This window comes from Grampus griseus, assembly GCF_964374135.1.
Source record: "Grampus griseus genome assembly, chromosome: 16".
Classification (NCBI taxonomy): Eukaryota; Metazoa; Chordata; class Mammalia; order Artiodactyla; family Delphinidae; genus Grampus; species Grampus griseus.
In genome coordinates, this window is record NC_139010.1 from 40578648 (window position 1) to 40592715 (window position 14068).

Consider the following 14068-nt stretch of genomic DNA (forward strand, 5'->3'; position numbering starts at 1 on the left):
GAACTGGTGGGCTGGTGAACCCTGGGCCGGGGAAGGAGCCCCTTTACTTTCAGGGATTCAAGCAGGAGTCACGCGGTCCCGAGACCCCCAGCTTCCCTTTCTGGAGGACCAGAAAAGCCAAGAGAGGCCTGTGGGTGGGGAAGCAGCAGGAGCTGAGGGGGGTCTTGAGCTGCCATGTAAGGCAGGTAGGGTCTGATGGCCAGGGCTTGGACAAGAGGTTCCCAGGTGTCTGTGGTGACTGTAAGCTCAGCCTGTTGGGGGACGGTGGGTCAACAGGCCCGACTGAGCAGTGAGTTCCCATGAGCACTGGGCCCTCTCCGAGTCCTGATGGGTCCCCGGAGCCTGGCATGGCCCACCGAGAGCTGAGCTCACATGGCTGGAGGGATAATTCAAGGCAAAGCAGTCAGGGAACAGAAAATCCTGAGGGAGTGTGGGAGGAGGGTCAGGGCTGCCCACCTAGGGCTCTGCGCACGCGCACACACGCGCGGCTGGTGGACGGGCGGCGAGGACCTTGCTGGATGTCGCTTCAGGCAGCAGTCAGCCCGGACCCCAGACTCATTATGAAGGAGGAGACTGGTCAATATGTGAGGGTGGGCTTTGGGGGAGACCGGCGCTGGAAGGTCTCAGTGTGGACTCAGGGACTCTTCCTGCTGCTCTGACAATGATTCGTGAGCAGCAAAGACCTACGCACGTCAGGGGAGGCTCAGCAGCCCTTTCTGGGTAAAATGGGTTTTCAGTCACCAGCAAAGCCCAGATGAGCAGCTCTTGCTGTGGACCCTGACCAGCGGCCAGGCTCCAGGCCTTTCTTCCATAGCACGACAGGGACGAGTCTCAGTGAGGAGATGCTGCTTGCAGCCATCAGAGAAATGGGCTTTTCCCTGGACATAGGGGGTTTGCAGGTCTGGCAGGATGGTCGGGACGCCTAGAGTCCATGGGGATGCCAGGCACACCTTCCCAAACAGATCGAACGCATGGCCTCTTTCAGGCCTTCTTCTGTGGGCAATTTAGGACTTTGTTTGTGGGCAGTGTTCTCCCTGCCCATGCAAATGTCCCTCGTGCTTCCACGTCCTTCCCTGCAGCCAGGCCCACCTCCCCTACCCCCAGAGCAGGGCCACTACCCAGCCAAGCCTCACCTTTAGCTCAGAGTCACCCTGCTTGGCATGCCTTCTGCACTTCCAAACCTCAAGGCCTGTCTCTGACAGTGCACTGGATATCTAGCGTGCTGGGATGTAGACCAGGATCGAGAAACTTCTTTAGACCCTGTGGTGAGTGCATTCTATCTTGCATGCGATGAATGCATCTTTTCTTTTTCTTCCACAGAATAGTAAAGAATCTCGACTTCACCGTTTACAAATTTGATGACTATGGGAAAACATTCATTAAGCAGCAGAAATGCAGCCCCGATGCCTTTATTCAGGTGGCCCTCCAGCTGGCCTTCTATAGGTAAGTACAGCCTGCTAAGGTGGGCTGACTGACAAGCTACTCTAGAGTCTAGAATCATCTTGGAGGGAGAGATGACTTTCTGTGGGCCTAGAGGATGGGGGTATGATCAGGGCAGGCTGCATGGAAGGAGATGTCACCTAACTGGGTTTCAAAGTGTGAGTCCAACCTCAGAAATGAAAAGAAGGATATTGCAGTCAAGGAGCTGGCGAGCGATGGCCCAGGGGCACAGAGCTCACGGGGAAGGAACGCAGAACTCACAAGGGCCAGGCAGGTGATGAGGACGTCAGGTAGGGAGGCTGCTTCTCCTGCTGATCTCACCCAGCCCACCTGGGTCCCTGTATAATTGTGATCTGTTCCTCTCCACCTTTCCTGGCCTTGATAAGGAAACAGAACTAGCATCCCCACCCTGCCCACCCCGGAAAGGGGGTCAAGTCAAAGATTTGGGGCTTGATTTTTCTCTGTCTCTCATTCCCCTCATTCCCGTGTCAATTCTCCTCCAAATGTTTACCTTCCATCCTCTTCCCTTCACATCCACTGCCATCGGCCCCTCCGAAGCCCCCATCATCTAGTGCTTGGTCAACTGTAGCATGCCCCGGGGGGTCTCTGCTTCCACTCTTGTCCCCTCTAATCCTGTCTTCATGAAGCATGAACTTTGAAATATGCAAGTCAGTCTTTATCACCTACCATGTTTCCCTTCACGCTTAGAACAAAGTCCAGCTCCCTGAAGGGCTCCCTGTGAACCAGCCTTCCCTGGGGCCCTGCCCCCAAGCTCTCTTCCGCCTGCAGATCTTTGCTCTGGCTCTGCCTCTGCCCACCCACCCATCACCACTGCTCTTCACGTACCAGCTCCTTCCCACCGCTCAGGTCTCAGCCCAGGTGTCAGCCCTCAGAGGCCACCTCGGGGCTCCTTGCCCCCCAGTTCTCTGTCACAGCACATTGTGCTTTTTCCTTCATGGCAGTCGTTATTCATGTGGACTCCCTTATTCATTGATTTGCTGACTTTGTTTTCTAGACTGTCTCCCCCAGGCATGATGTTCTGGGTATCTTGCACACCTGGGACAGAGTAGGCATCAGGGACTGTCACAGACATGAGAAGGAGTTTTAGCCCAGGGTGGCACAGTGAGGTGGTGGTTTAGAAAAATCTCTATAATGGTAGCTGTGTGTTGGGGAAGGGATGCAGCGTAGGGAGGTAAGGGTTGAAGGCAGGGTTGGGAGCCTAACTGGTCTTTTATAGGAGGCGAAAAGTGAAATGCAAAATAGATCTTCCTCAAGACAGGGCTGGCCCCTGTTGGTGTCAGCGTTCCAGAAGCTATAGCTCATAAACTGGCACAGGCAGTAAATAGCACTATGCCCCCACCAGAACCTGCCTTCGGTTTGCAGCCGGGGAGGCATAAAGCGACCTTGGAGAAAGCCGGGGCAAGGAGGTGTCACTAACGAGCAGGCGGCATCCCAGAGCCCAGTGTCCCATGCAGGGGGCTGTGACTCATGGGGAAGGGAGTGCAGCCACTCTGTCATCTGTCAGGCTGACGCCACCCCACACAAGGACTGTGCTCGTCACCAGGACGTGGAGACCTCACCGGCAGGACCTGGCCTCTGGAACTGCAATCAATGCCGTTCTGATACTCAGATGGTATGTGGCTAAAATGGGCCACGAGGTCAGTGTTCTGCTGGTGCCATAACTGGGGACACTGCTGCACTGGTGCCCCCCTGGCAAGCACTTCAGAGCTTCAGATCCAAAGCCCAGAGGGGCTGGTGGACACTGCATAGAGCCTCCCAACTCCACCCTCCAGGGATCTTTGCTGTCACTGGACATGGCCAGGAATAGATGTGGCCAGAGGCTCCCGGGCTCATTGAACAGGCAAAATACGACCTGCTGCCCGTGGAATGCATTCTTCAGAGTTTCAGCTGTAACAAAACAGACAGTTTTTAATCTGCTCCTACATTCAGCAGAAACCTGGAAGCTACCTAAATTGGGGTTGATCAGCGACCAGCCAGTGATGGCGTCTACTTTTGTGCTCGGCATGGCATTTGCCCCCAGGGGCTAGAGAGATACAGGAAGTGAGCTCCCTGCCAGAGTCTTGGGGAAATGAGACATAAGTGTACAGAAAGTGTCATTCGCTTGGCAAGCCATACAGTGCCAAGCACTGTGCCAAACCAGACTCTGCCTTCCCTCCTCCTGGAGCTCACCCAGGGTGGGAGAGACGTGCCCTGAGAAGGCCAAGATACAGGGCCCCAGCTTGCTGTGTGACTTCGGGGTGTCACTGCCCCTCTCTGAGTTCTGTGTCTTTCCCCTCCCTGACCCCAACACCAACAACTTTCCTGACTGGTGAGAAGGGCGTGTGCCAGCCTGGTGTGCAAGGGGAAGAGACTTGCTCTGGCTGGTCGGGACAGCGGCCACTGCTCTTCTGGTCACAGACGTGAGGGAGGAGAGGCACAGCCCTTGTCCCCATGGGTCTGTTTGGAAGCCCTGTTGCCCCTGGACGGTGAGCCTCTGCAGCAGCTGACACCCACGGCCACTAAGGCCCCCTCCCTGCCTCCATCCACAGATCATGCTTGAATTGTTTCTAAATAAAACAGGATTCCCTCAAGAGTGCGAATGATGAATTAGTCCATGCTGTGCTATTAATCAAACACTAATTGGATCTCGCAGAAAACTCTAGGTTTCCCACCAGACTGGGACTTTAAAAAAACTACCAGTCACGTCTTCCTTATTTTATATCCACACAATATCACCCACGCAGGAAAGTGTGCTCAGCTCTTCGTATCCGAGGCTCCCCGACATTCATCTTTGGGGAATCTCCTCCAGAATTCTATTAGCGTTAAAATGAAATACTGTGCAGAGCGAAGGCAGGATTGTAAAAGTAAGGGCAGCCAAGGCTATTTCAGCATTTATGACTCCCTGAGAAGGCAGCACCGTCTGCCATTCCTCCTTCATCCTGTGCAGGCTCCACAGGAGACTCGTGCCCACCTACGAGAGCGCGTCCATCCGTCGGTTCTGCGAGGGACGGGTGGACAACATTCGATCAGCCACTCTGGAGGTGCTGCGTTTCGTGAAAACCATGACTGACCACACGGCCACCGTGCCGGTAAGTCCTGCTGGCCCGAGGAGTCTCAGGGGGACCGCCTGTCCTCTCGGCCCCGAGACAACCAGCTCCTTTAGCTTGTCTGCCACTGAGCACCCTCTTAAAGCCCCATGCGCTCTGTCTCTGGTCCATTTACAGGATTCAGAGAAGCTACTGCTCCTGAAGGATGCCATCCGAGCCCAGACCGAGTACACAGTCATGGTGAGTGACCTCGCTTCAGCTCAGGACTGTGGGCTGTGCCCAGTGCTGGGGCCTCGGCATGGGCTCTGGGTGACAGCCAGGCCACCACCTGTGCAGCGACTTGGTGAGAGCACCTCACCTCTCAGAGCCTCCTCTTCCTTATTTTTAGAACCTGGGTAACACACCACTCCTGGTTTTTACACAGATTTTACAAGAATACAATGAATGGTCTTTGAAACAACAACAATAATAATAACACCAACATGTATAGCACTTTACAATTTATACAAGAGAGTCAGATGTGTGGTGGTTTGCACACTTGGCACAATCTCAGGTGAGGCGGTATTTATTCCCACTCAGGACTGGTTTTGTCTTCTTATTCTCCATGTATTTATTTATACTGCCTGTGAATTTAAAAAATATATTTGCTGAAAGTTAACGGTTAAATCGAAATTGTAAGGGAAATGTTTCCCTAGTTTAGGGAAATAATATATTTTCTAGCACTGCAAAGCCATCATTTGCATACAAACAGAGAATAAGCTACTACTTGGGCTGGTGATCCATGTATTAATTGCAAATCATTCTGATACAGTCTCTGAAGGATCATATAATCTCTGAAAAGGAGTTGACTGATTTCACTCTATATACTTGAAAGCAAGCACAACACATATCTGGGTTTTAGAACTAGCCAACGTAGGCTTTTCTGTAATTCAGTTGCTAGGTCCCTGATTCATCGGAATAGATAAGTGTTTGTTCTGTTTGGGGAAAATCAAGCTCACTGTCGTGTGTTCAGTGGGTAGCCTTTGTTTTCCCACTTTATGCCAGGCAAGGCCCTGGGTACTAGGAAATAAAAAATGAAGCCCTATGCTTGGGGAGTGTACCGTGTAGTTGGGAGAAGAGGTCTTACATGCTTCAGGAAGTAGCAGAGAACATGGAGTGGCAAGCTCCTTCTTCTGCTTGGGAAAGCCAGGAAGACTTTTCAGAGGAAGTGGTGCTTAATATGAGACTTGAAGCATGAAGAAGTGCTTGTCAGGTGGGTATAGAAGGGAAGGATGGCCCCAGAAGGGAACAGCATGTGCAATGGCAAAGAGTCTTGAGAGAATAAGACATATTGGAGGGAAAGTAAGTAGTTCCATATGTGCAGCTTGCAAAGGACAGAAAAGCAGGAAAGCTCGTGATGCTGGATTTCCCTGTCACAAAGCTTACCCTGGTGACCAGGTAGAAGGACTGGTTGGAGCGTAGGTGGTCTGCCAAGAGACAGAATTAGGGACCTAGATAATGTTTAGGGAGAGCTGGTAAAAGGACTGATGTAGAGCAGGGGCGGGGGGTGTTGAAGAGGAAGACACAAACTTCTGATCAAACACGGTGAACTGAACACAAGGGTTTACTGTCACTCCCTCTAAGACCCTCAAAAACATCAGCAAAGGGGTTTTTTTAAGCCATAAATACACTAGAGCAAAGAGAATGGGAAAGGAGGTGACAACAAAGTTTCAGAGCTGGAAAGCAGAACAGATGGCATCTGATTTAGCAGACCAGAGAAAGCTAAAACCCAAGCAGACAGTGAGGGAGACCCAGGAGCCCAGTGAAGTGCACTGCAGAACCTCAGAACGGCTCAGGTGTTGGAGGCTCCACCAAAAGTAGGAGTGCATGTGGGACTGAAAAGAAGAGGATTCGCTGATGATCTATGTGAGAAGCAGTTAGCCCCTCAATTCCTCCTTTGAACTTAGTGTTGTCCAATTTCCTTGGTATGAAAAAAAAAAGTCTGAGAGGAAAAAAATCAAATACAAAGATCAGGAATAAAAACATAATTGGGCTTAACATCACTGGAAGGTGGAAGATACTGAAACAATACCTTCAAATTCTGAGGGAAAATGATTTTTAATGCATATTCTATACCCAGCTAAAGTATCAAATTTGAAGCTAGAATAAAGACATTTTATACAGATAAGGTCTTAAAATTTTTACTTATTAAGCTCTCTTTCTTGTAAAACTATTGGAGGATATAGACCACTAATGTAAGAGAATAAAGCACGAAAAGGAAAGTCATAAGCTCAAACATCAGAAGATTCAACACAAGAAAGAGGTAGAGAAAGAGGATGAGAGTAAAGGGAGATCCCATGTTGACAGCTGTTCATCAGACCCAGAGAACAGATGGTCCACAGAGAAGCAAGAAGTGAAAGGAGAAATTAAATTGATAAATTATCTGATACATTTTAATGTACTAAGGGAAGTTTTACACTTCGAGCTAAGGGTTTAGGAATCAATTAGTTACAGATACATAGAAAGGTAAGCAAGTGGGAAAATCATAGTTTAATTATTTACAAATTGTCATTTCTAGGGAAAACAAAAAACTGAATAAGAAAGGAAATCTGATTCTAATACACTACAGGACTCAGCTGTGAGTACCTGTATAATTATAACCATGTAAACACTGAATATTGATCAAGCAACAAGGAGTTCAAATGTAACTCTATTTGGGAGCATAGGAGAGTGGAAGTGTATTTGGGGAGTGGGGATATAAAAGAACCAAAGCTTCATCTTCTATAATAAGAAAACTGAAAAATGCAGTAAGGGCAATCTAAGCATGTTGTTTAGAACTAAGAAAGTCAGTCGCTAAAAGGGTTCCAAGTGATTGCTTCTGTGGAGTGAGACTCAGTGCTGGCAAAGTGACATAAGCCTTTGGCTTACTTGGGTTTTTTTTTTTTTAACTATAAATATACAACTTTGATAATAATTTAAATTTTTATGAAAAATTTAGAAAAATATCTTCCAAAGCATTGCCATAGGCTTCTGTTGTTTTAACTATTTTAAGTTGGTGAAAACGACAAAGTAAAAGAGACGAGGGATGGGAAGAGGAGAGCTATAAAGATGCTTTGTAGGTAAATCTGGTACCTGGTTGGCCGTGCAGGGTAAGGGACAGAGGAAGGAAGCCAGGAGACCTCCAGATATCTGGCAAGTATATTTGGTAGTCGTAGTGGAGAAAGGAAACTCCAGGGAAAGGAGCAAAAGTGATCCAGACTCGCTATCACATACTCTCACAGCACCTTATGCTTTTCCTTCCTAGCATTTACTCGGTTTATGATCACAAGCTTATTTGTATGGTTGGTTAACATCTGTCTCCCATCACACTCAGCCTCCGTGAGGCTGAGTCTGTGACTGCTTTGTTCTCTAGCAGCTGCTCAGGCACATAGTAGGTGCTCAATTAAGATCCCTTGAATGAAACGAAAGACTGAATGCTGAGTCATTTTACTCATTACTACTCATGGCTCTGATCCAAACAACCTGTTAAATCAACCCCAATTGCTACAGTGACTTCAGAGATGGTGAAAACAGGGGTGGATTGGCTGCTGCACAGAATAGCTGCTTTGATAGATCTACACAAATCAGTCATTAAACAGAGGCAACCAGAGAAATTAAAAGTGCATCTACTTCATAGCTGGTCTGTCTCACAGTTCTTCCCCTCTGTCCTAAGGGGGCACGTCTAAAATGAGCGGTGGTTGTATAACATGTCTTTTCAGCCCATAATTAGGGGCATTTGGAGAGACTGGGGCCTCTGAGTCATCTTTATGCATTCATTGTCAACTGAAAGAAAACAGCTGTCAAATTCCAAAACGTGACTTGTAAACCTGAACAAAGTTCATTGTGATGGGAGGTTTCCTCCTAGGTGGGGCGTTAACAGCTAAGTGGCCATCTTACGTAACCGTGAAACCCCCAAGAGTTACTCACGATTACCCTGTTGTTGATCCAGAGGTTAATACGAGAGACCAGATGTGGCCCCCATGTCTCCATCAGCCCCCCGAATTGCCCCAAATAAGCATGTAATCCAAGCAAAACCCATGTGCGTGCTACACATGCAGCCTCCAGCTGGGAGTATGAAGAATGAGTGCCCTGGCCTCACTGCCACACTTCCAGCCACACCACCACCACCCCTGGGCTCCTCCTACACAGAAATTCTCTTACCACTGCTTCCACTGCTATTCTCTCACCCGCCCTTTTTTTAAAAGATTTTTTTGATATGGACTATTTTTAGTCTTTATTGAATTAGTTACAATATTGCTTCTGTTTTATGTTTTGGTTTTTTGGCCACGAGGCATGTGGGATCTTAGCTCCCCGACCAGGGATTGAACCCGCACCCCCTGCATTGGAAGGCAAAGTCTTAACCACTGGACCACCATGAAAGTCCCTCTCTTATCCTTTGATAAGAGTTCAAATACCTGTGACAAAAAGGAAAACCCTTTCTTCATCCAAAAACCCTTGAAAATGTGAACTGAGCCTCTGCTAAGCTGTCTAGTTCCTGTCTCAAAATTATTCTTAGATTACGAACCCAGTTTAGTTGAATTGATTCTGAGCCTACGAAACAGCAGCCAAGACTCAGGAACAGACCTCAGTGCTCTCTACCCCTCTTTCCTTGGGCTCCTGCTGGAGTATGAAGTGTTGGTTGTGGTGAGAGTCTGTCCAGTGATAGCCCGGGGCACCCCTCCCCATGCTTGGATGGGGCCCAGCACCCGTGCTCCTGCCCGGATTCCTGCCCTATCTGAGAAGGCACTGGGGATGGCCCAGCCGACCCCACTCTTTCCACTTAGAGCACAGAGTAGTTATACACAGTGTACGCCAGCAGGGACCATGCTGTTGGGAGGACTCAGACTCGCTGACTTTTAACGGAGGCATCCTCGTGTTAGAACCCAACCTGCTCTGGCTCATCCTGTGTACGGAGAAATGCACAAGGGCCCAAGGAGCAGAGACCGTGTAGTACAGTGGTCGGTCCTGGGCGGTCACCCACACACGTGGTCTGCAGCAAGTACTGGGTAGGCGAGAGCAGTTAGAGTCCCCTTTAGCACTGCGGACTAGAGAGGAGGGGAGGAGGGGGAGCCCATGTCTCATGTCCTGTTCTTTGTCCCCAACTACCCAGGCCATAACGGGGATGGCCATTGACAACCACCTGCTGGGGCTGCAGGAGCTGGCTCGGGAAGTGTGCAAGGAACTGCCCGAGATGTTCACGGATGAAACATACCTGATGAGCAACCGGTTTATCCTCTCCACCAGCCAGGTACAACCCTAGCACGGCCGACACCCAAGAAGCCACTTAGTGGAAGCAGTGGGCTCTCTAAAGAGCTCGGTGTCTACAGCCCACTGCTTAGAGTCAGGCAAGTCCTGGCTCTGCTCCCAGTGAGCTGCGTGGCCTTCAACGGAAGGACCTGAATGCTCAGAGTACAGGTCTCCCCACCTTCTAAATGGGCATAATCATGAATGCCACCTTAGCAGAGGTGGGCAGGATGGGAGAACACCCATTCTGGTGTCCTAACCATTAGGCTTACTCCTTCCAATGTTGCCTGAGACGTGGTGTTCCACCATGGTGACCACAGGCTCTGAAGCCCGACAGGCCCACAGCAAGGTCCTGGCTCAACCAGATGTGACAATATCAGTGGAAAGCCCAGCCTAGCGGCTGGCACAGACAGGGTCCTCCAAACAGGTCACAGCCATTATTCTAAGGGGCCACTGCTGGCCCAGCATCTCCTAACCAGTGCTACAGGCTTGTTCTGTTGGAGGACCACTGACACAAAAACAGAATGCAATCCATTAGAGAGAGGTAGCCATTTAGGGGAGAAATTACCTATTACCCCCACCCCCGCCCCCGCGAATGTCAATTTACTAAAACTCCACCTCATCTGCGAAAAGCTGGACGCGGGCAATAAAAAGGGCTGATAAAGTTGTGTTTGAGGATAAAAGCACACTCAGTAATTTCATTTTGGCATTATGGCAGTGAGCTTGCAGACGTGAATAAACGAGGGCAGAACACAGCAACATAAATTCTTCAGGAAACCATCCATGGGCAAAAAGTGCTTGGGAACGCCTTTATGGCCTTCGGCTGTTACACGGCAAATTTATCTGACAATGAGGTGACTCTATTAGCAAGACTAATGGTTGGTTCTGCCCCATTAAAATGGCCAGTGTCATTTCTGAAGGCTCGAGCACACAGAGCCTGTGGGTTTAAAGCAAACCCCACCCTGCACCTGCTCAAGAATGTGCTCTATTTTCCCTCTAAAGCCAGCTAATAAAATTAATTTAGGGTGTGGTGACTCATTTTTCCAACTGGAATGAACATGTATGGCTTGAATGCCTTCAGAAACACTTCCTTGGTTTGTGATCCAAATTACAAAATCTCTGCCCTCTGAATTCAAAACATGTCAGGTACATAACTAACACTCCAGTCGGTGGCCAGCTCTGAAACGCCCAGTGCCGGGTAATTGTGCGTGGCCAGGCTGTGGGGAGAAAATCAGACCAGCCAGGCAATACTGACAGTAATTAAGGATGTGGGAAAAATCGACAGAGAAGACGAGCCAGATTTCCTCCAGTTCATAAATTACTCCCTCTGGGAAGCCATCTAACTGTTGGGTGCCACCAGGGTACCATTTAGTAAATTGCTCTGATTGCCTCGGTGATTCAAACAGCCCCCAGGTGAAGGAGAGACTCGGCTGAGACCCAGCACCAGGTCACTCTGGGAGCTTCTGACTTCACAAGTAGAGCAGATTTCACACCAGGGAGGACCTTACGGCCCTTCTTCTTCTGATTTCATGCAGTTAGATGGGTTTGTTTTGACGACTCTGGCTGTGGCCATCCATGATGAAGCAATCAGTTGATGGGGTTAATTCAGTCAAACACCCAGGTGGAAAATAGTCAAAAAGAAGCAAATATCCCATCGAGGCCCCCGGGTTGTTGGAACGCCATGCTTTATAGCAGACTTTCAGAACAAGCAGCTTCTGACCTGTCCTCTCCTCCAGGTGCCCACCACCATGGAGATGTTTTGCTGCTATGGTCCTGTGGTACCTAATGGCTACGGCGCCTGCTACAACCCCCAGCCAGAGAGCATCCTTTTCTGCATCTCCAGCTTCCATGGCTGCAAAGAGACCTCTTCAACCAAGTTTGCAAAAGCTGTGGAAGAAAGCCTCATTGAAATGAGAGGCCTCTGCAGTCGGCCACCGTGTGCCACAGGCAAGCCACTGGTGACAAAGGAAAAAGTAACAAGGCCCAGCCAGGGGCACCAACCTTAACTGCTGCCACTAGGTTTCACCTCCTCAAACCCAGCATTCTGCAGCTGCCAGACCCTGCCGAACCCCTGTCCCAACCCTTACCCCAGCTTTCTGTAGCTCCCCTGTAACTATGGACCCAACACACAGCCCATACTGAGGCATCACACAAAGCTGGAGTGTTAGGAGGAAAGCGTCCCTCATGATGCATGGGAATCGTCATCATTGATCAAGGTGCCCTCAGGCCTGCGCACTGGGATATAAAGCCAGCCTGGCCCAGAGGTGGCCTGGGCGAGATGGGGAAGGCACCACTGACTTCCCTCCATGGCCATGGAAGCTTAATATTGGTTTGCTTCCCAGCAGGACCTAGCGTGTCCAGGTGATGTTTCTGCCCAACGAAAGAGTCACCTTATTATGTGCAATGTACCCAAATGAACCACAAAGGAAGAGGCTAACTCCAGGTCATTACCTTGTGTCTTTTTGGGAGGAGTAGGGGGCTTTGTTTTCAGATTCAAAGCAGTCTGATCACGGCATTCAGAATGACCTGCCCCGAGACACACAGGCCTGTAAGCACTAACCCACCCCCCGACATACACACATACACACACACACACACACACACACACACACACACACACACAGAGCACAAGTTAATTTAAAATATAATGATCTGGGCCTGCAGACACATTTCTCCTTTTGCCTCCCGGAAGCAGCCTTCCATTGAGTTCAGAAAATCTGGTCCAGCTAGTCTAAAAGGGAAAAGAAATGGTCTACCGTTGCCCTGGAGTAGCTGCTGCTCCCTGCTTTCCCCGGGGACGTGGCAGGGGCCACTTCCCCAGGGATCCTGCCACTTGCATTTTTTCTGGTTGCATTCCCACCCGCCTTCACAAGAAACATGCCCTGATAGGTGATCTGTCTCTTAGAGGAGAGAGGGATGCTTCGGGGGTTTTCTGCTGCTGTTGTTTATTTGTTTTGTTCTGTTCATTCTTAAGAGAGGCTTTTAAGAAAACCACTGTGACGTTAATTTCAGATCTCAGCGGCCTAAGCAGGGCACCCTTGGACAGCTGGGCTCCTTTATGTGGAGGATGTTATCTAGGGATTCTGCCTAAAACCTCATGTGGAGGAGCCCAGAGCAGGGCTCTCCACTGGCCTGGGGGCTGAGGGCACAGCTGGCAGAGAGAGGGGTTGGGAGAAGGGAATGGCCACATGAAGAGCCAGCCCTGACAGAGGGGCAGACAGTCCACAGAGCCGAGGTGAGATTGTCTGGGGAGGCTGTGATCGTGGAGGAGATGTGAGAGGCACTTTCTGCTGGGGCATACTTTTATGGGAAAGCAACCAGAAAAATCAAAACTGCAAAAAGCTGAGGCAGCCTGCCTCTGTCCAGAGGAGGTGCAGAACTGAGCTCCCATCACACTGAGTTCTGCCATGCTCCCTGCGGGGTTTTCTGGAAAAGCCTCCCTGCCCCTGCCCATCCTGCTCTGTATCACTCTGAGCCCTCCACACTGGCCCAGGGACCCTGCACGTGTCCCTTCTTCAGACCACTGCGCCACCTCTCTGCACTTTGACCTGTATGGAAGCCGGCAGGGCTGAGATGGGATGGGCATTTTAACTTTTACTGGGCTCTTTGTAACACAAACAGCCCAATGTAGTGAATTCCTTAAACCCCTGGTTTTAGATTGCAGATTTCTATTGGATGATCTGGGAGATTCTGGCACTGCCCTTCAGAATTATTGGTCTACAGGTCCATGCTCCTTCCCTCACACGTCCACCTTCCTGCTCCCCCTGGAAAGGTGCAGCCCAAGAGTTCTGGGAATGTTTGGGGAACTGCTGTCCACCTGCTGTAGGTTGACCCAAAGCCACTTATCTGTTCTCATCAAATGACCACGGTGAAGATCCGAGTTCTCTTCTGGTTTCTCTCCATGGATTTCTGGGCAGGCAGAGAACTCTGGTTTGGGGGATCAGGCAGACCCACTGACCTTGGCCAAGAAACTTAAAAGCCCAGAGACTCAATTGCCTCCAACATCAAATGGGGAAAAGAGTGTCCCGGCCTTGTGAGGTTGTCAGGATTGTATAGCACGTGTGTAAAGGGCTTTCCACAAGCAGGTGGGCACTGGTGCCTGCTGTCAGGATGATGTTACCCCAGCAGGTATTGTTCAAGTGATGTTTGTTTCAACCTTTCTACACTGATTTGACAGAACCAAACTCATATCTGCCGTTCTCTGAGCATAGGGAAAGGAACCTGTCTCTGTATATTCGGATATCAACCATGTGTGGATGGCAGACATTTGGCTGGAGGGAACACCTCCTCCCTCTGAGGAAGAGGCTGGAAGCTGGTCT

The 14068-nt window shown here is 49.8% G+C and overlaps 1 protein-coding gene across 2 annotated transcripts in view; it reads left to right on the forward strand.

Annotated features, from left to right (window-relative positions):
• The window catches only part of CHAT (choline O-acetyltransferase), a gene marked incomplete at both ends in the record, with an annotated part of 50065 nt that extends 38310 nt beyond the window's left edge, over positions 1-11755 (forward strand). For both annotated transcript variants that reach the window (XM_082673627.1, XM_082673626.1), the window contains 5 exons: positions 1321-1443; positions 4388-4529; positions 4665-4727; positions 9616-9753; positions 11486-11755. In XM_082673627.1, coding sequence (XP_082529753.1) covers positions 1321-1443; positions 4388-4529; positions 4665-4727; positions 9616-9753; positions 11486-11755 — 736 coding nt within the window. The remainder of the gene's footprint in view (positions 1-1320; positions 1444-4387; positions 4530-4664; positions 4728-9615; positions 9754-11485) is intronic.
• Between the last annotated feature and the right edge of the window lie 2313 nt (positions 11756-14068).